At 42.9% G+C, this 25,770-nt stretch overlaps 1 protein-coding gene across 1 annotated transcript in view; it reads right to left on the reverse strand.

Annotated features, from left to right (window-relative positions):
* The window catches only part of C6H3orf67 (chromosome 6 C3orf67 homolog), a 229,254-nt gene that overhangs the window by 46,804 nt on the left and 156,680 nt on the right, over window positions 1-25,770 (reverse strand). Inside the window, exon 13 of the mRNA XM_013346793.2 lies at window positions 9,091-9,294. Coding sequence (XP_013202247.1) covers window positions 9,091-9,294 — 204 coding nt within the window. The remainder of the gene's footprint in view (window positions 1-9,090; window positions 9,295-25,770) is intronic.

Genomic DNA, 25,770 nt, shown 5'->3' on the forward strand with positions numbered 1-25,770 from the left:
ATCCTGTTCTGTTTTCTCCGCCTACCTAAGGGTTGGCCTATGAAATGGGCCTAGGCAGTTTCTTTATTAATAAGAAATCACTCCCACATCACCCTTCCTCCAGATGCTGCCATTTCTCCCTTGGCAAGTGCCTACTGGGTTTGTGACGTATCTCTGTGAACCAGGTGGACTGGCTCCTTCCCATCTTTGCTCATGTTTAGATAATGTAAAATAGATTCAGTGATACAAGGGCACAGCCAGTAGCAGTGCACAGCAGAAGCTTTTTGGTGGAGTGAAAACTGGTGACGTGAAGGGTGGGAGGCCCAGTGGCTGTCTGTCTGAAGGTGATTGTCACCAGTGGGTATTATGGGGTTTAAGTCTCACACCCCACATGTGCTATCTTGCATTTGAGAAACAGAAGAAGCAACATCTCATGCAGCTAATAAAATGTAGGCAGGACTTTGTATCCGTCCCTGAACCAAGTTATAACAGCCTATGTGACTGTACTATGTGACTGGAGAAGCCTCATTTTTAAAGATGCAGGAACACAGGGATGGTGCGGGAGAATTGTCTGTATGCTGTCAATCATGTTTTAAATAAATGCTGATTGGCCAGGCAGGAAATATAGGCAGGAAAACAAGACAGGAAGTAGAAATGATGTAATGAGAACAGGAGAATTCTGGGAAGGAGGAAGTTGATTCCTCCCACTCCTGCCCAGACCACCGAAGCAGCAGGATGTGATTTGCCCCACTGAAAAAAGGTACTGAGCCACATGGCTAACATAGATCAGAAAAATGGGTTAATCAAGATGTGAGAGTTAGCCAGTGAGAGGCTAGAGCTAATGGGCCAATCAGCTTATAATTTATGGAGACCTATGTATGATTTTTTTGGGGGCTAAACAGTTGTGGGGGACCTGGTGGGAAGACAGAAAACACAAACAAGCCAGCCCCTCATGTTACACAGGGAAGAGACTCATCCAAAGGCCTTGGTAAATTCTCCCAGTATATTACTAATAGATTCGATCACCTTTATAAAATCATATTTCTCCATGAGTTTCCACTCTGTCAAATCTAGCATGACAATATGCATTTAGCATTTCTCTTGGAAAGTACATGTTTAACCATTTCTTTGGGTCTTCATTTATTTTTGAGGGTTCTTGTGTTATGAAAAACGTATATGGAATTAATTTGCATGCTTTTCTTTAACCAAACTGTCTTCTGTTATAGATCCTCAGCCACAGATCTTGGTGGGTAGTGACTGTTTCTCTACATATGCATTAGGGAATTTATTTTTAGGGAGGTAACATCCTATGACTGTACCTGTGATAGAAAGTGAATTTTGGAATTCAGCCTTATCTATACAACATCGTAAGCAGATGCAAAAGACCTTTACTGATGCTTACAAGTAACTACAACAATACCAATAATGGCAGCAACTTACCAGTGTCTACAAAATAGCTACAACAGCAACAGCAGTGACTTATGTTTACTGTGTGTTTACCACCACGCTAATTCTGGAGAGAGAGTATCTCATTCGGGTCCCACAGGAAGCCTGTGAACTATATATAATTAACTCCATTTGTTAGAAGAGGACATTCAGATACTAGTATTAATCCAGAATCATGTCTGCCAGGAAACAGTGGAGCCAGAAGCTATACCCATTCAGTGAGATTCCATAGCATTCCATTTCAATGCTAGTTTGTTTGTATTATTTAATGCAGCTTGGGAATTCATGCAGAATATGGAATACAATGTTCTGAATAAAAATACGACAGGATCCACTTAGTATATGGAAGGGAAAAAAGGCACCCCAAGATACATTTTTATGGAGTATATGAGACTGTCCAATTATTATAAATTAAACTCACTTGATTTGACTCTCATGTCATGTCACTATATACTTAAAATTAAAGACAGTAAGTTTTTACCACACTGCTAAACTTGGAACTGTTGTAAGCTCTAACAGACAGCAAGCACTCTGAAAATAATGTTTATATTGCGAGGTGACTGTCACAGTCACTGTCCACAGAACAACTCACATCTTCCCATATTTTCTTCTGACAGCACAGCAATTACTGTGATTCTAATATCGGTTTCATGTATCATTTCTATACCTTCATCTGATTTTATCTACAGCTCAGCACAGCCCATCCCCACCTTCCTAGCTTGCCCAGAAAACAAACCCAGCATATTCCCAAAGAGCTGAGGAAATAATGGGTCTGTAGGTTAGAAGAAATTAAGACCTACCAGGTAGGAAACACCTACAATGCCTGTTTTGTATGCACAGCAGCCTGGGCTCATGTGAAAACACAGATACATGGAACAGAGTCTGGCGATGGCAGACTTTGTCCTTTTGGTGGTGCTGTTGCTATGCCCTAGTGCCAGGGAAGAGGCACTCATGAAATCACCACTACCCAGAGGCTTTGACTTCCTAGGATCAATTTGCTGGGAATGTTGAGGTAAGGGAGAGCAGGGAAGGCCAAATAAAAGAACAAGAGATAAGATAATCCTGCTATGCTGAGAGGTACAGACAATATCTTTATGTTGTTATGTAAAATCTATTCAAAATGGCAATAATATTGCAAGGTTAATCAAGGCCATAAATAACTTGTCTGAGAATCTCACCATATGCTCGGGATTTTATTAAGTGAATTTTGCCTCATTTTTCTCCAAATATTATGCGCTGCAATATGCCACATTGATGGATGCATAAGATGAGCGTTTAAATCCCCCTCACCTCCCTTTTCCAAGCTGGGAAGGCTTATATTATATATTATATTAGGTTATGGTATGAGGATTTTTAATTTGAAGGAATAATAGCTTTGAGGCATCTATTCAGAGAACAGCATCCACATTAGGTGTGCTTTTCTTGACTCTAGATTCATGCAGGGACAGAAATGAAGTACTCAAAAAGGAAACCACCAAAGACTGTCAGCAACACTCTGTGGGGGGCTATGTGGATGTCAGTATGGAAGTGCCACCAAACAAGCACAGAGCATCTTTGCTTATATAGATCCAGTCCACCTGCCAGCCCCGGTTCACCTGCCCCTGGTCCACCTGCACGGCCCGGTCCATCTGTATGGCCCCCGTCCACCTGCAAGGCCCCAGTCTACCTGCCGGCCCCAGTCCACCTGCCAGCTCCAATTCACCTGTCCCTGGTTCACCTGCATGGCCTGGTTCACCTGCCATGGTTCACCTGCCAGCCCCAGTCCACCTGCCCCTGGTCCACCAGCATGGCCCGGTCCATCTGCCAGCTCTGGATCATCTGCCAGTCCTGGTTCACCTGTCCCTGGTCCACTTGCACGGCCCCGGTCCACCTGCCAGGCCCTGGTCCACCAGCATGGCCCGGTCCATCTGCCAGCTCTGGATCATCTGCCAGTCCTGGTTCACCTGTCCCTGGTCCACTTGCACGGCCCCGGTCCACCTGCCAGGCCCTGGTCCACCAGCATGGCCCAGTCCACCTGCACGGCCCCATCCACCTGCAAGGCCCTGGTCCACCTGCCAGTTCCAGTCTGTCTGTATAGTTCTAGTAGCCATGAAAAGGGGGAAGAGCTCTAGAAAACTTGAAGAAATACCTGCAGGGAGCAGCAGGTTCCAGTAGGAACTTGGCTCATTTGCTGGCAGAAGGCAATATGGGAAAAGCTCTTTTGTGAATCCATTTTACAATGCTAGTAAATGACAAACATGGGGTTTGGGCCCAGAATACTTCAAATTCTTTTGACTATCATATGAAACTATATTCATGTGTGTGTACACATGCACATGAGCACACACACACTCACACACCATGAATAGAATGTTTTCATGCTATTGCCAATCAAAATCAGAAACACATTCATTCAAAATTGGAGGGAGGTGGGAGGCTGGGAGGAGGCGGAAACTTGTTTTTTTTCCTTTTCTCAATAAAAAAAAAAATGGAAAAAAAATTTATTGTAACTAAGTCTTAGTTCCTTTCCCAAGGCTGCACAAAACCCAGTTTTTGAACAAATCTCAGGAGGGCTACTCCTTTCAGAATGCCTCCAAAAACATTACTTATAGCCAGGTTTCCACAGAAGTTGTAAAGTATTGTTTTAATTGAATTTGGGTTTAAGTTAGAAACTTTGAAAAATTTGGCTGTCAAAGGCCAATGGATTTCTCAGTAGGCTTGATTTACTTAGCTTAAGAAGCCTACAAAAGCCAATTTGCGAAGAGAAATATGGTTACATTTAATTACACTTTTAAATGGCTTATTTATTACTTCTAAACACCTTTTAAATGGTACACACTACTCGGAACTGTACTGATGCTGGGGAATCAGGGCTTGTGGCAAACACAGTCATTGTTGCTAAAGACTTCCCTGCCTCCGTTCCCCCTCTCTGCCGCCACACTGCAGCATCTGTGAGGTCCTCCTGTAAGGACAGACACTGGATGTGGCCTCACTAAGTCTCCTGGGCCCACAATTGCTCATGAAGCCTGGCTCAGAGGGAGAGCTTCTCAGGGTGTATACTGAATGTTTAGTATCAATATTTAACATAAAATGTTGCATGTGCCACTCAAGACTTACTTAAGCAAAACAAAGCTGATGTTTATTTTGGAGCTGATGAAAACCAGTTTACTTTAGAATAAAAAGGAATTATTTAGTATGCATGTTACTGATTGCTTCATTTAATCAATGAATGACAACCAGCTGTGCCGCCTCATGCCGGGTTCTCTTTATGGGTCTTCTATCCAGGACTGAGGACACTGGTAACGATGGTTATTTAATGGTTCTAAATGCGATAGTCGAACCTATTGAGAATGCAGGACGCTGAATGTATGTGAGGGTAGGGACATTTTCCTGATATTTCTATAATTTCCACTTTTGCGGTGAATTGTAAAACACTTTAAAAATAAATTCTTTAGGGGCCGGCTCAGCAGGTAAAGGTGCTTGCCATGAGCCTGAGAACTTGGGTTGAATCTCTGGGACTGCCATGGTGGAAAAAAAACTAACCCTAGCAAGCTGTCCTCCACCCTCCACGCCTGTGCCATGGGGTGTGCACCCTCCAGCAAATTCGGGCTGGGAGTTAGGTTCCTGGTTTTAGGGCATAGAGTAAGCCTCCTCATGAGGCCTAGAGCAGAGCCTCAGATAGTCTGGAGCTGAGGGATAACCTGGTGCAAGGCGCACAAATACTCACACGGTGCAGCTACGGAACTACAGCTGGCTCGAGAGCATGGAGTGAAGGGTGGGGAGGAGTGCAAGGTGAGGCTGCGATGGGGGCCTTCTCAGAGTGCAGCGGCCCTCTGGGTCAGACTGCGATGGGGTTCCTTCTCAGAGTGCAGCGGCCCTCTGGGTCAGACTGCGATGGGGGCCTTCTCAGAGCGCAGCGGCCCTCTGGGTCAGACCGCGATGGGGGGCCTTCTCAGAGTGCAGCGGCCCTCTGGGTCAGGCTGAGATGGGGGCCTTCTCAGAGCGCAGCGGCCCTCTGGGTCAGGCTGAGATGGGGTTCCTTCTCAGAGCGCAGTGTTTCTCTGGGTCAGGCTGAGATGGGGGCCCTCCTCAGAGTGCAGCGGCCCTCTGGGTCAGACTGAGATGTTACACTCAAGAGGCCATGGGAACCACTGAAGGGCTTTACATAGGGAAGAGAGCAGAGCAGACCTGGGCTTTACCAAGGTCTAGTGTGAAAAATGAGAACTAAATTTAAAAAACGATGTACTTCATTTATGTGTGTACGTCTGTGTATGTGTCATATGTGTGGATATCTATGGAGACCAGAAAAGGGCAATGGATACTCTAGAGCTGGGGTTATGGATGCTGTGAGCTACCTGACATGGGTGTAGGGAACAGAATCCTGGCCCTCTGCAAGAGCAGCAAGTGTTCTTAACACCTAAACCATCTCTGAAAACCAAGATTTTTACTAAGTGCTTATTATGTTTCAAGTTCACCACCAGCTGGCTTTGATTCAGGACACTATGACTTCAGAACCAGGAATCCTAACCCACAGCCTGTAGTACTTAGACCAGAGGCAACTGGATGAGGATGTACTGCTGAAGAAATTCAGATGGACAACACCATGCCACATCTGTGTGTCAGGCGGCAGCGGCGGTGGCGGGTGGGGTGGTTAAGAAGCAAGGAGGTGGAGCAAGGGCACATCAGTTAAGAACACTGGGTACTCTTGCAGAGGACCTGGGTTGGGTTGGTTCTCAGCCCTCACATGGTGGTTCATACCATCCATAACTCCAGTTCCACTGGATTGGACATCCTCTTTTGACCTTTGAGGGCACCAGGAATACACGTGGTGAGCAGCCATATGCAGGGCAAACACTTAATACACATAAAACAGAATAGAGAAATCTAAAAAAAAAAATAATTAAAAAGGAAACAAATGGAAGAGCCTTAGGATCTGAAGACCAATATGGACATGGGGGAATGAAAATGTGGGGAGAGGTGATGGCTTCCAGTCCTCTGGCTTGAGGGACCCTGGAGGGTAGCGCCATTCACTGTGACAAAAGCAGGGCAGGACATCCTAGGGGTGATACCAGGAGCCCTTTCATTTCGCTTCTCACCATCTCCACACCTTTTCTGAGAAGAAAAGCATGAGCTCTCGGAGAGGCTGAAACAATACTTGTAAATTGCTCTATTTAAACTCCACATGAGCAGCAGGGTGCAGATTTCATTACGGAATGCAATTTCCCATTTGTTGATAGTTCCAATATTGGAGCAAACTGAAGTTGATGAAATAATAAACATATCCTATGAATACTAAAGGTAGGATTTTCAAATTTTTCTGTCTAAAAAACCAGACTTTTCAGTTTCTCATTTGGTGGAACAGAGGGGTTATTAGGTTCATTACTAACGGTGTTATTTTTGGTCGTGTGCTTTTACAGCCGTACTTGTCATGCAGGAGACTTCAATTCTTGCCAGAACAGGACAGTGATGAGAACCCGGTATCCAGGGCAACCAAGAGTTCAGACTTCTCAGTCCATAAATAATCATTCCTCAGCTTGCCCTCTGTACTGCTGGTCTCTGAGCCCCTTCTTGACAAAGTGAGCTCCATCTGGAGGCCACCATTCTCTTTCTAACTGTGGCTCAGTGACGGCTGCGGAGCATCCTGTAAGGAAAGCCCTGCTTCACTTCTGTCTGCAATCAACCCTTCGTTGCGAGGCTGCTCTGTGGGCAAGGTATTTTTCTGGGTGGTGGATACTGCCCGGCACCAAGGCTGTTTGAAGAGTTGTGTGTATCATGGCTGTGTCTAAGGAAATCAAATTAAACAAGAGAAAGCTGGGGGCAGAGGAGAGGGAGATAAAAGGCACTAAGTGAACATCGGTAGTGATTTCCCCCTTTGCATCTCCTGGAGTCTGTTTGATTTCACCTTCCAGGATGACTTGCACATTCTCTCACAGGGGCCTCATCTTCCGTTGATGTCTGTATAACCTATTTGATAAGCAACTCACATATCAAGAATTACCAGAAAGACAGACAGAGCTGCAGCGTTCTCACTGGGAAGTAAGACACTAATGGCAGTGGGAAAGACTCAGGTAGCACACGTGACTATAAGCTGAGAGAGTGCTGAACGTGGGAGGCCTACAAAGAGACTTGGAAAAAACTGGCTTTATGATAAAAGTGATTTCAAAATCAGTATTTGTTAAATATATAAAACTTCTGCCCACCACATTTGAAGTTAACATTTATGTGGTTTTAAAGCATAATTTAAAAATTTTAAAGATTTATTAATTTTTACTTTTTGTGCTTGGAATTTTTTTTGTCTATATGTTTGTGTGTGTACCACATGTGTGCCTGGTCCTGTGTAGGCTGGAAAAGGACATAAACTCCCCTGGAACTGGAGTTACAGATGGCTGTGAGGCACCATATGGATGCTGGAAACCAAATTCAGGTCCTCTACAAGAGCAGTGAGTACTTTTAAATGATGAGCTGCCTCTTAGCCCCTAATTTAAGTTTTTACTATAGGACCTTTCATTTTTCCCAGCTGGCACATAAGGAAGCAGGCAAGAGAGGATCAGGAACCTGTGTTGGCACCGCAGAACTCAGAGATATTCTCTTGCTATTTTAGTTGGAACTGCAGACAGGAAGAAGAGTCGGCTTTTGTTTACTGAACTGTTTCAGTGCTGGGGATGGAAGCCAGGATGTCATACATGCTAGGCAATGACATGACCACTGCACTACATTCTGGCTTTATATAGCTATGTATAAGCTATAGTAAAAGTTATTTTATATTTCACTCTCTGCTAGGCCATGGTGAGGGTGATGACCATATTAATGTGTTCTAACATGGAAAAGCATGGGGATTCAACCTTTGAAAAGCGTATCTGTAGCTCCCATCATGGCCCCTCAAACACAGAGGAGTCAGTAAAACATCTAGTGACTTCTACAGAGGATCCTTGAGTGTCTTCATAAGTGAACAGTATTTAGTGCAGCTATAGCCTTTCCCCTTTTGTTCATTCATTTAATAAGTATTTCATTGAAAATAATAAGTCTCTTTCATGTGGCAAAAGGTTTGTGCCAGGAGCAGGGCCTGTCAGAGCCCATTTCACTGCCTGATTTTATAGACTTCTGTGATCTGAGGATCCCTCCCCTCCAAAGTCCACACATCAGAAACTTAATTGCCTACATGAAGGAAAAGAGAGGTGGGGCATTTAAGAAGCGGTTAGAGGGTGAAGATTCTGTGTTCGTGAATGAACTCATCCTATTATTGTGGGAGTGAGTTCATAATAAAAAGATGCATGGAGCTCCTTCCCACTAGTTTGTTTCCCACGCCCATCCCCACCCCATTCTCCCCATTCATCCCGCTTCAGGGACGATGCCTGAAGAAGCCTTTGACCCTGGGCTTTCCAGACTTTAGAACTGAATAAAACAGACATTTGTGCTTATAAATGCCCTGGTTCTCATCTATTGAGCAGAACACAGGAGAGCTAAGACAATCATTATACACCCATTTCCAAGGGTGTCTAAGACAGTGAAAGACAAGGTGATGGCATCCCCCCCCCAAAAAAAAGACTGTCTCAGAATGAGCTCTGCATGCATCTCACGGTGGGTGCCTCATTTCAGCTCTAGTTTCCCTGGGTAAGGCTGGGCTTTGCTAGAAATGGGCCTGCTGCTTTTCAAGTCAAGGGAAGAGCTGCAAAGGGCAGGACTCACAGGTGGCAGACAGGAGTTCCACGTGGTTGTGTCATCACTGCTGGTACTGATGCTAACATTACAGTTGTCCACCTGGGATGCGCTCAGGCCATGAGGAGCTCCAGGGTCTTCTAGGTCCTCGTTTTGCTGCCGCCGGAGGCTTGCTAGCATCTGCAGCTCACATTCGCTCATCTGGCTGGGCTGATAGTTCCTCCAGTTGTATTCCTGACAGAGAGACAGAGATAAGACAGAGTTACTTGCTTTCAATTCTATGGGCTCCCGACAAGTTTGACTGCAGCCCTACTTGCAATGGCTCCCCTCTGGGAGAGGACCAAATGCTCTTCACACCTTCATGAGAGGTTACCCTCCCTACTCAACCCAAGCTTTCTGCACACTGCCTTCATGAATAAACCCCAAAGCATCAAACTCGCATCTGCCTTGGTTCCTCTTTCATGCTAGCTCCTGCTGGTTGTCCATCTGGCTAACTGATGCCAGTCTTCCTTGGGGAGGCCTTTTTTACAGTGACAAATGGGGCACCTCTTCTATTATGTGTCGGAGAATGTAAAAGTCTCGACTGTTAGCATTTGTTCCAATGGTAGTTGTCTAGCTAACTGCCCTCGCCACTGACTAGTTAGCTATGAGTGGCACAGGTCACTGCCATGACTGTCTGACTCAGGCTGGAATCCCATGGAGAGGGTTCGCGGGTGCTTAACTACAGGGCCCAAACTCAAAGCAGTTTTTAATTAACTTATGTATGAACTACTGATGCACTTTGGAAAAAGTGTTTCCTGGTAGCCCAGGAAGTCACAGTAATTGTACTCCAGCCTCTTGAGTGCTGAGGTTGCAGGCTGAGTCACCACAGCCTTCTTAAAAAGAGCTCTGAAAAGAGAAGCACCCTTTCTAGACAGATGCCTGGCTCATACGGTAATGGACAATTTCAGCAGCGTTGACTACTAAGACCAAATTTAGTCAAATTACAGATACATGGAAGGTAATGAATGAGAGGTGGGAAAATGTAAGGTCTGCGATCCAGAAAGGCTTTGAATCTATACCTGACATCTTACTGATGCAGAACAGAAAGTAGGTGATTCACGATTATTACTGTAAGTCTCCAGATGCTAAAACAAAAAAATATTATTTCTTCTTTAATTTTTAAAACTTACATTTTTAGGAGTGACCTGCCTGCCCGGAAGACTGTCCCAAATCCTAGATTCGGTTCCCAAACACTCACTGACTCCCACCCCCACCATGTATGTTCCTGACCGGGCAGATGTCCACTGCTCGGGCCCAGGCCACACTAGTCAGAGCAGTGAGGGACCTGCCCATCAGCAGAACTGCCCGACTCCCTAGATTCTGTCCCCAGAGACCCATTCCATTGCCCTCCCTCCAACCTCACCACTAACTCCAGAGGACTTCCACTGCCTAGGAGTAGGCCAAACCTATCAGAGGAGCAAGTGAGTGACATCTGCTAGCAGAACTGCCTTATTCTTTAGATGGTGTTCCCCAAAACCCATTCCACTGTGCCCCTGTCTGCCCCCACTGCCATCCTCTCCAGCTCTGTGCCTCAAGTAGGGTGGATTTCTGCTGCCCAGGAACAGGCCATGCCAGTCAGAACACCTGCCACGGAGCAGGCTATGGCAGTCAGAATAAGAGGTGCAAGTCAAGTAAGTCAGAAACACAGATAGGCAATCTGAAGCAGAGACCCCCTACTAAATCACACCAGCTAGAACCCCAGGCCACAAAGACCAGAAGATCAAAGAAGCAGAAACTAAGGAAGAAAACACCTGTCCAAATTTAGACGAACTCAGAAAGCAATACCTAAGCCTATAATCACCCCAAACCCAGATGTCCAGACTCCAGTGTAGGAACACAACCAACAATAGCTAGGGCAAGATGTCACCACCTGAGCCCAGCTACCCTATGCCAGAAAGACCTGAATATTCCAATGCATCTGAAGCACACGAAGATGACCTTAAAACCAACTTTATGAAGATGAAAGCCATCCTTAAAGAGGAAATGAAGAAATCCCTTAAAGAAATTGAAGAAGAGATAAACAAAAAATTGGAGGAAATCAATAAATCCCTTAAAGAATACCAAGAAAGTTAAGGAAAAAACCCCAAACAAACAACAGACAAGGAAACTGTTCAAAGTCTGGAAATAGAAATAGAAGCAATAAAGAAAACACAAACTGAGAGAATTCTAGAAACAGAAAATTCAGGTAAGTGAACAGGAACTACAGATGCAAGCGTAACCAACAGAATGCATATGATGGAAGAGAGAATCTCAGGCACTGAAGATACGACAGAAGAAATATTTTCATCAGTCAAAGAAAATATTAAATCTAAAACATTCCTAACAAAAAACATCCAGGAAATCTGGAACACCATGAAAAGTCCAAATCTAAGAATAATAGGAAAAAAAGGAGAATAATCTCAGCTCAAAGGCCCAGAAACTAATTTTAACAAAATCATAGAAGAAAAATTTTCTAACTTAAAGAAGGAGATACCTATAAAAGCACAAGAAACATACAGAACACCAGATAGATTGAACCAAAAAAGACACAAAAATCAAAATTCTAGACATACAGAACAAAAAAGAATATTAAAAGCTGCAAAGGAAAAAGGCCAACTTATTAGATCTACACCTGGCTTATCAATAAAGATGCTAAAAGCCAGAAAGACCTGGACAAATGTCCTACAGACTCTAAGAGACCATGGATGCCAGCCCAGACTACTATACCCAGCAACACTTTCAATCACTATAGATGGAGAAAACATGATATTTCATGATAAAGTCAAATTTAAACAATACCTATTGACAAATCCATCCCTATAGAAGGTGTTAGATGAGAATTCAAACCAAAGGGAGTTAACTACACCCACAAAAACACATGCAAAAAATAATCTCACACCAACAAAATGAAAAGAAATGAAACTCTCTCTCTGTCTCTCTCTCTCTCTGTCTCTCTCTCTCTGTCTGTCTGTCTCTCTGTCTCTCTGTCTCTGTCTCTGTCTCTCTCTCTCTCTCTCACACACACACACACACATACACACACCACCACCACTACCATAAAAACAACAATAAGATAACAAGAATTAACAATCATTGGTCATCAATATCTCTGAAAATCAATGGACTCAATTGGCAAATAAAAAGACACTGACTAACTAAATGGATACAAAACCAGGATTCATCCTTCTGCTGCATACAAGCAACATACCTAAACATCAAAGATAGACATTACCTCAGAGTGTAGGGCTGAAAAAGGATTTTTTTCAAGCAAATTGACCCAAGAAGCAAGGTGGTGCAGCTTTTCTAATATATCTAACAAAATAGACTTCAAACCACAATTAAGAGAAATGGAGAAGGACATTTCAATTCATACTTATCAAAGGAAAAATCCACCAAGATGACATTTTAATTCTTAACTTCTATACACCCAAAACATTGGGTTACCTACTACCTTTTCTTTCTTAGTGCTTTATGAAAAAAATATAATTCTAAAAACAACTCTTGGAGTTTCTAAGACATCAAATGCTTTCTAATAAAATATTATCATTACCATAATTTGAGTTTTTAAAATATTGCTATTTGGTAATATGGTGAGAAGATTTTTTGGAGTCTTCTTGGGGAACCACAATTGAGTATTTACTCATAGGTCCAGAAGCCTTGTACCACAAGAACCCTCTCTCCATATATGCAATTATTTTTAAAAGTATTATGTAAATGCTTTGTATATACTTTGCTATGTATATACCTGGTCAGATTAAAGACTCATATTACAGTTTTCTTATTGATTTATTAAAGACTCATATTACAGTTTTCTTATTGATTCATAAAACACCTTTACACACTGACGGCAGTATCTTTCTCGGATCATTATTAAAGGTATTTTCTTGGTCATACGTATTATCATGCTTTTCACTTTGCTCACACATGTATCACTTTCTCTTCATGTTAAAATTATATAAAATTTCTGCCCCAAATACAGCACCTCTTTTTCATGGCATATATATTACATTACTTTCTCTTGTTTTCCTTCCTTCCCCCTCTCATAGTTCTCTTTTATCTTCCAATCCCACACCCTCCTAAGTCTTTATATGAGAGTATACATGTAATATTTGTCTTTCTGTCCTATTTATTTTGCTTAACATAATGATTCTAGTTCTGTCCATTTCCTTGTGAGTGTGATGGTTTCATTTATCTTTTTCTAAGGCTGAATAAAGTTTTATTGTGTGTAAATCTTTTCTTTACCCATTCGTCTTTGATGGGTACCCAGACTTTTGTGAATATAGCAGCAATAGATAGGCATGTACAATCTCTATGCTGACTGAGAATCTTTTGGATATTTCCTTGGGATTACACTTAGGACCTAGGATAGATTTCAGTATTTGAAGGAACTTCCATACTAATTCCATAGGGCTTGACTGGCTTACACTTTTGCCCGCAGTGTGTAAATGTCATTGCTTATTTTCTGATAGGGTAAAATGGATGGATTCTCAAAGAAGTTTTAATTTGCCTGGCTTACACTTTTGCCCGCAGTGTGTAAATGTCATTGCTTATTTTCTGATAGGGTAAAATGGATGGATTCTCAAAGAAGTTTTAATTTGCAATTTCGTGATGGCTAAAGGTATCAAACATCTGTCAAATAGTTATTGGCTATTTTTGGTTGTTCTTTTGAGAATCATCTGTTCAGTTTCTCAGCTCATTTGCTGAATGGATGATTTTTTTTCTTAAGTTTTTGTAAGTCTTTATATATTCTAGATGTTAATATAATGATTGATGTACAATTGGCAACTACATTTTCTCTATTTTATAGGCTGTTTCTTCCCTCTGTGAATGGTTTCCTTCCTGCTTTTCACTTTCCTAGGTCCCCACTGTGCATCATTAGATTATTTATTTGAGATTGTTCAGATTTCTATATACTTTCCTCTTAGAACTAACTTAATTACATTGCAAGGATACCAGTGTAGTTGTGTTTCAATTTTCATTTGATTTTAAGAATTTCAAAACTCCCAGTGTTTCCTTCAATGACTCACAGGGTCATTCAAGAGTTCACCAGTCTGTCTCCCGGTTTTTGTGTAGTTTCTCTTGTTATTCAGTTCTAGTTTTATTCTGTTGTGATCTGATACTATGTAAGGGATCATTTTAATTCTTTTGAATTTGTTTGGACTTGCTTTGTGGCCTAGAATGTGGTCTATTTTATAAAAAAGTTCATGGGCTTCTGAGAAGAGTGCATATTCTACAGGTATGTTAGGTCCATTTTCTCTATGTCATGGTTCACCTGAGGTTCCTTGGCTGAGTTTTAGTTTTCATCGCCTGTCTAAAGATGAGAGGGGCACCCAGAGTCATCACTATTCCTGGATATTGACCTAGCCCACCCTCTATTCACACTAGAGTTTGTTTGATGAAGTTAAGAAGTCTCAGATTTGGCCTCTACATATTTACAGTTATTAGGTATTCTTGATGGATTATTTCTGTTGTTAGAATGTAGTATTACATTAATGAGTTTTTAAGCAGCTTTGGGAGAAAATGTCATAAGAGGTACAACATCTACATTCCACTGAAAAACCACTTAAAAGGTAATATTTCAAAGTCAGAAGAAGTAGTCGAGGTCACAATAAAACATGGCAATATGATCAGCATCATCAGGAGATACATGCAACTCAGAGCTACAGTGACTTTTCCCTTAGTTTCATTGGTTATGTGAAAAAAGATAGACAACAAATGTTGGCAACTGTGGAAAAATGAGACCTTTGATCCACTGCTGGGTCAGTCTATAAAGTGGAGAAGCTAGTCTAAAAAAAAGTTTTGCAGTTTCTCAAAATGCTTAACGTAGAGTGTTTATGAGACCTAGGAATACTCTCCTGAACATATATAACAGGAACCAAAAATCCATATTATCTTCCACATACATACATACATCCCAAACAACCAATTAAAAAAACACACAGAGAAACCCAAAAATGTGTACACAAATGTTCATAGCAGCATTATTTCAAATTGCCAAAAGGTGAAAACAGCCAAATATCTATCAACTAACCAATGGAATTTTGTTTATCCATTTCATATGATGTAACACAGTCGCAAAGGTTAATAAGGTTTGTTACAGTCCATCATCTAGATGGCCCTTGAAAGGATTATACTACAGGAAAACAGCCACAGGCAAAGGCCACATAGCATGTTATTCATTATCTGACAAGTCTAGAGTAGGCAAACAGACATGGAAAGTAAATTAAGATGTCAGAAAAGGTGTGCAAGCAACTTTGAGGTATATAACTTCCCCTGAGGGTGCTGGAAATGCTCTGAAATTAGGGTCACTATGGCAGTTAGAGAATGAATTAAAACTCCTGTGTTGTCTATTTTAAACAGGTGAGAGGCCCTATCATACAACAAAAGTATATGCTCTACTATGTTCATAGCAGCATTGTTTGTAATAGCCAGAGCCTGGAAACAACCTAGATGCCCTTCAATGGAAGAATGTATGAAGAAAGTATGGAATATATACATATTAGAGTACTACTCAGCAGTAAAAAACAAGGGCTTCTTGAATTTTGCACGCAAATGGATGGAAATAGAAAACACTATCCTGAGTGAGGTAAGCCAGAACCAAAAAGAGGAGCATGGGATGTACTCACTCATATTTGGTTTCTAGCCATAAATAAAGGACATTGAGCCTATAATTAATGATCCTAGAGAAGCTAAATAAGGAGAACCCAAAGAAAAACATATAGGCATCCTCCTGAATATTAACCTTCATCAGGCGATGAAAGGAGACAGAGACAGAGACCCACATTGGAGCACCGGACAGAAATCTCAAGGTCCAAATCAGGAGCAGAAGGAGAGAGCACGAGCAAGAACTCAGGACCACAAGGGGTGCACACACACACTGAGACAATGGGGATGATCTATTGGGAACTCACCAAGGCCAGCTGGCCTGGGTCTGAAAAAGCCTGGGATAAAACCGGACTCGCTGAACATAGCGGACAATGAGGACTACTGAGAACTCAAGAACAATGGCAATGGGTTTCTGATCCTACTGCACGTACTGGCTTTGTAGGAGCCTAGGCAGCTTGGATGCTCACCTTACTGGACCTGGATGGAGGTGGGGGTTCCTTGGACTTCCCACAGGGCAGGGAACCCTGATTGCTCTTCGGGCTGAGGAGAGAGGGGGACTTGATTGAAGGAGGGGGAGGGAGGTGGGAGGCGGTGGCGGGGAAGAGACAGAAATCTTTAATAAATAAATAAATTAAAAAATAAAAAAAATAAAACAGTTTAGTAACCAGAGGTGATACGAATCCCTGCTTAACTTCAGGTACAATGGTGAACAAGTGACTTGTCCTGTCCTTCGGGTTATAGAAAGGAACATCCCAGTGTGTCACACCATGACGTTTAGCTTAGCTTGTCACTGCCAATATGTGCTTTTTACAATGGAGAATGACACTTGAATATGTCCATTTATCTTTGGAAGAAATTGATGTCGTTAGTATGACGGATCCATGTATCCAATCCATAGAATTCATAGGCCAGTACTGTGACTGAACGAATAGCTGTGTGGTGAGAAGAAAATAAGAGCTGGAGTTGATGATTCTATTAGGCAGATCTAAAGCCAGGTCCTAGCTTTACCATTTCCAGCCATGACTGAGGACAGCATCTATCTCTTCATGCCTTAGTTTCTTCATCCATAGAGGTCATAGTAGCCTCACGGCATGTGTGACAGACTTGCTAGTAGACAGCAGACGCTTAGCATGGCATGAACAGTGACAGCATGCTAGCGCTATCTATACTTAGAGAAAGCAGTGTGTGTTGGCTCTCACATATCTGTCAAAAGCTCATGTGCTAAGGACTTGGCACAGGGTCTTACAAGGAGGGGAGCAGAATGCTCTCTCTCTTTTTGCTTGTCTGTGTGTGTACATGTGCATGCCTGTGCATGTGTGCCATGGTGCATGTGTGGAGGCTGGAGGACATGTGGAAAGGTTTTCTCCTTCTATCTAAATGTGGATCCTAGGAATTGACCTCAGGCATCTAGATTTGCGCAGCAAAGACCTTTCCCCAGGAAGCCATCTTCTATCCCTGGAAGTGTAACTTTTGAGAGGGGGGCTAGTGGGTGGTCTTAGATCATTGGTTATGCTGTTAAAGGGGATTTTGGGGTGTACCCTGTATCTTCCTCTTCTTTTCTTTTTCACCACCTGGGCACGAGGTGAAAGTTTTATCATATGCTGCTGTTTGTCATATGTGCCGTCACTCCACAGGCACCCAAACAACAGGACTGAAACCTTTCAATTGTGAGCCCAAAATAAACCCTCCTTTCTTTATAAGCCAATTATCTTGTCCATATGTTGTTTTGTTTTGTTGGTATTTTGAGACAGGGTTTCTCTGTAGTTTTGGTGTCTGTTCTGGAACTAGCTCTTGTAGACCAGGCTGGCCTCAAACTCAAAAAGATCCACCTGCCTCTGCCTCCCGAGTGGTGGGATTAAAGGCATGTGCCACTACCACCCAGCATCTTGACCATATGTTATAGTCATAGCTAATGCATGTACCTCCACCTACAACTATATTAAAATGTGTGTGATATAAAACATATAAAAATAGAAATTAAGGTGGTTGAGATTTAAAAATTGGAGCCCTGTGCAGGCAGCAGAAGCTCTGTGCTGGGCTTCTATTCAGGCTGACAAAGTCTTGTCATCCAAGCCCAGATTAAGATCTTTGAGTTTTCACTCCATTCTCTACTCTACCTACGAGCTACTGGAGGGTGTGGAGGAGCAGGTCCTACAGAACCACGTCGTCACTGAATAGGGCCAGGTGGCCCACAGCTTAGAGCTGCTGTGGATTCAGCCCTCAATGCTTGCCCTGCTGATAGACAGTTTGGGGCAGTGGTGCTGCTTGCAGGCTACAAGCACAAAGGTAGAGCCCAGTGATCCTTGGGGAGACTGAGGGCGGGAAAGTATGCTGCAGCCTGGAGCTCAAATAGAACCTGGCCCTGACCCCCTTGCCCAGCAAGATCACCCTGACTCTGGGCGACCACAGGATATCTGAGACATGCCCTTGTGATGGTCTAGTATTTATGGTTTGCCAGAAATTGCCTTAAACTAGACCAGCAACTTGTTGCCATGAACTTTCGTGTGCAAAGCTATTTGGGCCAAAGGATGTACTGTGTGACACACTGCAGTGTCCAAGGCCACTAAGAGGAAAGAATATGCAATGGAGAGCGGGAAAGATGGAGGCACGGAGAGCTGCGGGCTTGGTGGACAGAGGTGGAACTAGAGATGACATTGATGGCAGGTGTAAGAGAAGGCTATGTGTTACCACTGAAGCCCATGCAGATATCTGGGGTCTGCAGTGCCACTGGAAGCCATGCTGATGTCCATAGGCCATGCTGCTGCTGAGGGCCGTCTGGGTCTATGGCCTATGCTGCAGCAGAGGGCTGTGCTGATGTCTTGGGTCCGTACTGCCCCTGGAGACCACCCTGAGGTCTGTGGCACGTGCTGACCCTGCGGACATCCATGGACCATGCTGTTGCCAGAAATCATTTGGAAATTTATGATCTGTGCTCCTGCTAACTTTACAGGGCAAGGAAGCTCATTTTCAGTGGCATTGATGACTGTAGACTTAAAGTCGAGAAAAAGGGACATAGAAGACTTTAGTTATAATCCCTACCCCACTACTCAAAGTAACAGCCTATACAGGAGACTCTCAAAGAAAACTCTTAAAAATTGTAATAAGGATGCTGAAGTGTAGTTCTCCATAATCAACGGCTTCTATCAGAGCCCAAGGTAGGGAAAGACTCAGCTTTCTTTAAGGAGCTGGCTACTGGGAGTTTAACCACACTCCAGTGAGTATATAGGCAATATAAATTGGACTTGTGTTTTTCTTCTTCTTCTTCTTCATTTTCTTATTTTTAGAGGGGAGGACAGGTCACACAGTGGTGGCAGACCTGAGAGGACTGGGAAGTGAGTGTGATAGGGATGCATTATGTGAAATTTCCAAATAATAAAATAAATATAAATAAATAAAAGTATTATGTTGGAAAAAACATGAAGACAGTTTAAATCTTTCTTGTTGAACCCAGTGGGTTGTCTTTGAATACAAAGCTTGGTGTAAAAACATCCCTTTCAGGACGTCAGTGCAGGCAACAATACTTATGATCCATTATTGCTGTTTCCTTCCCTCATTTTTTTCTGTTGCAGAGAGAGGACTGGGATACTTGAGAGATGCAGCACACGAGGGCTGATTGTCATTAATTGTCCAGCTGAATTAGAGGATGCCACATTTAAGTCCAAAGTGACATCTGATAGCTAATTAAGTTTGCTGTAGTGGAACTGGTGGTCTTTAGAAAGATCCTTCCACCATGGGCAGTAATGAAGCACGGGTTGAGGAATACCTGGCTGGGCTAGCACAGTAATCTGTAATGATTCCTTCCACAAATGCTCACTAAGACTCTTTTCCATGCCAGGCTCTTTCACGTATTTTCATGATTCTATTTCATACATAATAACCAGCATTCTGACAGGCATTTGGAAGGGGCATAGAGAAAGAAGGAGCAAGATTCTCCTAGGGTCACAGTAAAGCAACTTGTGGCAAACAGGTAATTAACTTACTTCTCCAAGACAGTTTTGATTTGAAATCTCTTAAATCGTTTCAAAACCACCAGGAAGGCCAAATCATTACTTTCTTTGTTATTTTGAAAGGAGGCCTATCATATGGCTTTCAGATCAAGGGTATCCACACACAAGAGTCTAACTGAACTGCCCAACTTCTGAAGGGCTCAACATGGTAACCACAATCTAATTTTGTCTTCAAGAATCCTTGTAGGAAAGGAAGGTGCTGCCGATCAGATTTGCTGGGAATGAGGCATGGGCTGAAGGCTGTCCAACTCAGGTGTGCTCTGCTCCTGGTAAGCCCTTTGCTCACTAAGTCTTCAGGTGGTTATTTTCAGTGATCTGTCTTAGATACTAGCTGCAAAGGCATTAAGGCAACCTTGTTAATGCTGTGACCCTTTAGTGCAGTTCCTCATGCTGTGGTGACCCCAACCATAAAATTATTTTCATTGTTACTTCACAACTATAATTAAACATCTGGCTGCAAAATTTGGGTGATGGGCGGGGCTTCAGCCTCAGTTTACCACGTGGAGAGAACTGAGACCAAGAATCTCACCATTTCTTCACAGCTGGGGAACAGAGCTCAGAGAACACTTGGCAGTTCTTCCTGCCCCTGAGTTTATAAATCTGTATGATGCCATTTAGATGAGTCCCCATTGTGACCACACAGCAGGAAAATCATGGGAGGTCAGTCAGGAGCTACAGTTGGCGTGCCATGGTAGAGCGCCTGTCTCATATGGATGAGTCCCTGAGTTCTCTCCCCAGCAGAGGAGAAAAGTAGAGTCTGCTACCAAACCCAAACCATAGTGGTACTGTTTCAAGCTATGCTGAGTGTATCTTAATACTTGTCCACTCGAAAGGGATAGTGGTTGGTAGGGAATACTACACACAGTGACATCAGAGCTTGAAAGTTCAGGTCAACTTCATGGGAGAGATGATGTTTAATTGGGACCTTTACAAAGGGTGGCACCGCAATATATTCCAACCCTCTGACAAAACAAACAAACAAACAAACAAAATGTGAGGTAAGCAAGAAGTATGCAGATCATGTTCACAGGAACCCTTTCAGTAGACGAGATAGTAACACTTCCACATTACTATTTCAGAAGTGAAGTAATACTGACCCAAAGTAACAGAGATAAGAATAGCTATGATTAATTGAAACTCTGTAGTATGAAAGTATTTCCTGTGTTCCATCCAAGTTTTATTAAAAGTCTAAAGTTTCACCAAAAATATATTATTAACATTTCCCAAATAAAATAAAAAATAAAATAAAAATTAGTTACCCCTTTGCCTAGTAAAACTGCTACTTAGTGATGTTACATTCACACAGGGGACAACTATGCAGCCATGAAATGGTTTCTTTATTGGCTCTCACCAGCAAAATGCAAAGAAAGAAGGCGTTAAAGAGAACACAGAGGTAAAACTGATCCTAGGGACAGTTGTAAAGTGATAGTGACAGAAAGGGGCAGTAACTGAGAGAACACATAGGATCTCTGAGGTATGCTTATTGTTTTTCTTTCTTAATCTGGATGAGGGTTATGTGAATTCGTTCAGATTATGAACAAAACATATACTTACAGTGCCCACACTGCTACATGACCAACCACAATGGTTGAATCTAAAGTTCACATAGGATCTGTGAGGACCAGATTGCTTGAAAATCCCTGACAACTTACTTGGGCTGTGCTACAGAAGAAAATGAGCATCAGTCTAAGTAGAAAGAGAGAGAGAGAGAGAGAGAGAGAGAGAGAGAGAGAGAGAGAGAGAGAGAGAGAGATGCTTTTACACGTAAATTTACTTTTGAGTTTTACAGATGTAAGTACAGTTTTGGAAACTGTCTTGGAGTCCTTCATGACAGCAAGAATAGAATAAGCCTATTCTTACAAGCTAACTTTAAACTTTAATTGCAATTTTAATTTGAGGATTCATTTCCCTTCTGTTACTTCTTTCAAGAGTATCTGGTTCTTGAACTGTCATTTTAAATAATAACTAATGGTACACTAGCATCCTGGGGCATTTCTTCACCAGTGAGCTAAGCATCCCTGTAAGAATTTGCTCTGATTCACTGGGGACACAGCGCTAACATTACAAATGAGGAGCAGGCAGGGGCACAAACAGGAGTGGTAAAGTGGTATATACTCCGGCACCCTGCTCATCCACAATTTACAGTACCCTGCAGCATGTGTCTACCACACAAGGGGGAAATTAAAACTTAAAGACCAAGCCATGGTATAACCTGGAACACTTTGCCAAGGGTAGAAGATGTGGTATCAGCACACAGGACATAAACCAGGAGTCAGCCATTCAAAAGGACCAACTTCTCAGAGTCTAGACTGTGTCTTATGTCAATGGCAGTCACAGATCTAATCAGAGCCAGCAGTGCTAAATGTCTGCCACAGAGGGTTCAGCACCCTGCACATCAAACACACCCATCCCCTACAGTGTCTCAGGAGGAGAATTCTAGAGTAATCAGACTTAATTTAATTCCTTGTGAGGAGATAAGTAATATTCAGCACAATCCATATATCTGTACTTTGGGAAGGTGGGCCACAAACCAATCTTTAAACGATTTATGTATTGATGTGTTGTGTTTGTAGAGAATGCCCTAATCCATGATCTACATAGAAATACACTTTTATACATTTTGCCTTGATAACTGACTAGCTGATTTTCTGAATGAACTCTGGCAGTTTTAGCTGGATTCTTTTTTATTAAACTTATGGTGAGTCGAAAACTGATTTCCAATTTTTCAGCATCTACCTTCTGAGTTCAAGGGTACTTCTTGAGCTTAACAATGAAATATACATTAATAGGAATGTGGCAGAGTCAAGCTGAAGAGGTGTCATATTCAAGGATATGACATCTTCAAGGTAACAGTAGCCTTGGACATGGGACAAGCAACATAGATTTCAATAAATGATAGTTTAAATTATTTTTTCAGAAACTGAGTTACTTAAGTAATTAAGGTTACTGAGTATTATAGAAATAAAAGTAGCAGAGCAAACAATCTGAAATTTTGGGGGTATGAAGATGGAAAGGCCCAATGGGATTAAGCAATGAGATGACAGAAAGGAAGGAGGGGAGGAGGAGAGAGGGAGGAGAACGAGAGGGAACAGGATGGTCAAGATGGGAAAGGACAGAGACAGAGAACAAGGAAAGACATCTTGATTGAGGGAGCCATTATGGGGCTAGCAAGAAACCTGGCACCAGAGAAATTCCCAGGAATCCACAAGGATGACCCCAGCTAAGACCCTAAGCAATAGTGGAGAGGGTGCCTGAACTGGCCTTGCCCTGTATTCAGACTGCTGATTATCTTAAATGTCACCATAGAACCTACATCCATAAACTGATGGAAACAGAGGCAGAGACCCACAGCGAAGCACTGCGCTGAGCCCCCACAGTCCAGTTGAAAAAGAGAGAGGAGCAAGAACACCAGCAAAGAGGTCAAGATCATGATGGGGACACCCACTGAAACAGCTTACCTGAGTGAATAGGAAGCCTTCCAATTCCGGTTTGACAGTGAGGGAACCAGCATAGGACCAAAGCAGGCCCTCCGAATGTTGGTGACAGTTGTATGGCTGGGGTGGACTTTGGGGCCACTGGCAGTGAGATCCTACTGCTTGTTCTGGCTTTTTGGAACCCATTCTCTCTAGAGGGATACCTTGCTCAGCCTAGATACAGGGGGAGGGCCTTGGTCCTGCCTCAAAGCAATGTGCTAGACTTTATTGACTCCCCATGGGAAGCTACTCTTCTCTGAGGGGTGGATGGGAGTGGGATAAGGGATGGGATGGGGTGGGGGAGTGGAATGAGCAGGAGGATGGGAGGGAGTGGGAAATGGATTTGGCATAGAAAATGAGAAAAGATAGTTTCTTAAATAAATAAATTAAAAAAAAGGAACGAGATGACAAACCACCGACCCCTGTGTGCTTGCTGCCAACAGGAGTCCAGCTGCCACCTGAATTGTTAGGGAACTGTTTTTGCTCTAACTGGAGGGAGCAGCTCACTCTGGGAGACGGGCACCTGGCTTTCTGAAACTTCAGAGTGTGATACTGCCTTGTTACTTAGTGTGAACATGGGCTTCTTTGTTTCTGTCTGATGAAAAACATTAGTACGGTGTAAGAAAGTATAAATTAGAGAACACTCCGTAGGAAAGGCTACAGAAAGAGCTCCCAGAAACTTCAGGCTTCAGAATATTTTGGAGACCCTGCTGGCCAGGTCCTCTATATAACACAGGAAAATGGCAAGTAGAATTGATCCTACTTGACATACAAAACCAAGACATTAGAGAAGACAAATTTCTTGAGTATGACACTTGCCTTAGCATTAGCATGTTGTACAACAGACAGGCAGCTGTCCCAGTGAATTTGGCTGGAGTCCAGACATTTGTAGCAACTCACACTTGAGTTAATTCTGTCAGTTTGGTCAATGTCTACTTACAATTTCTTTAATGTTTTTCTTTTGTGTGTGTGTGTGTGTGTGTGTGTGTGTGTGCACGCCTGTGTGAAAAAAGAGAAAGAGAGAGAACATGTACGCTTCTATACATGTGTGCACTTTCATGTGGAAGTAGAAACTAACATCAAAGCCGGGCGGTGGTGGCGCACGCCTTTAATCCCAGCACTCGGGAGGCAGAGGCAGGTGGATCTCTGTGAGTTCGAGACCAGCCTGGTCTACAGAGCTAGTTCCAGGACAGGCTCCAAAGCCACAGAGAAACCCTGTCTCAAAAAACCAAAAGAAAAAAAAAAAAGAAACTAACATCAAATTCTTTCTTGATTGTTCTCCACCTTATATACTAGGCAGATCTTTAGCTATTGAACTTATAACTCCCTGATCCAACTAATCTAACTAGCCAGCGTATGCTAGAGATCTTCTGTCTCCTTGTCGTGCTGGGATTTCAGATGGGCCCCTAGCCTACCCGACATTTACACAGGTGCTGGGAATCCAAACTCCGGTCCTTGGGCTTTCATGGCAAGCTCTTTGCCCCCTTCATCTCTTCAGTCCCAATTTCGACTTCTGAAAATCTGAAATTGCTTCTCTTTGTGACAGCAGTAGGTGTACTGTCCACATGTCAGACTGCTCAGTGACATAGATACCTGTGTCCTAATGATTTCTAGTCTACCATGATGCTACCCACATTTTAGACTATCCCTCAACTCTTCGTTATTTCATAAACTTCTGCTCTAGACAACCGGACACTGAGTGTAATAAATTGCAAGGAACAAGTCATTTTGAAGCAATAGCAGGATCTGGGGTTCAATACTCACTCTAGAGAGCAGTGTCTAGAAGCAGGCTCCACTGCTAATTCAGGTATGTTTACTGACGGCATAAAAGCTACTTATTCTTGGAGTCTTTGGTTTCAGCAATAAACTTGGATGAAACTTAGGTAAAGACCTTGTCTTTGTGGAGACAGGAGAGAGCACAATTCTGAGAAAACATCAAATATCAGACTGTTTCCCCAAAGCTTTTAATTGGTGGGAATGTTCAATGTAATTTAGCACTCAGGGTTATCAAATGCTGTTAGTTTTGCCTCCATTTAACTTTGTCCATCAACCGTGAAGCTATGCCACCTGCAGATTGGTTCTGGGACCAGGGTAGGTACACAGAAGGTGGTTTCTGTATAAGATATACACTCCTGTTTCTAAATACTTCACAGAAGGGACACATGAATTCACTCTATGTAGTGCTTAATCAACTATGGGACAAAGGAGTACATGCCTGTATAGTAACCATTTACCAACAGTCATTACACTTAATTTTGGGAAGTCTGTTCATTTCCAAAGGTTTCGTTCGCCTTAGAATGCCAGAAATAGTGGTTTCTGCACTACTGAGCAGTAAGTAACTGCCCCGTTCTCCTTGTATAATGGCCCTTTGGGTTACAGGACAGATATTTTACACACACTATTTTATTCCACAGTCTGAGCAAGCACTGTCTCTCCTCCCATACCCGGTCTGTAGATGAGGTCACTGGGGCTGAAGTCACAGTGACAAGTCCAACGTCAAAAAGGGAAGAGAGGCCGGGCGGTGGTGGCACACGCCTTTAATCCCAGCACTTGGGAGGCAGAGACAGGCGGATCTCTGTGAGTTAGAGGCCAGCCTGGTCTAC

This window comes from Microtus ochrogaster, chromosome 6 (genome assembly GCF_000317375.1).
Source record: "Microtus ochrogaster isolate Prairie Vole_2 chromosome 6, MicOch1.0, whole genome shotgun sequence".
Lineage (NCBI taxonomy): Eukaryota > Metazoa > Chordata > Mammalia > Rodentia > Cricetidae > Microtus > Microtus ochrogaster.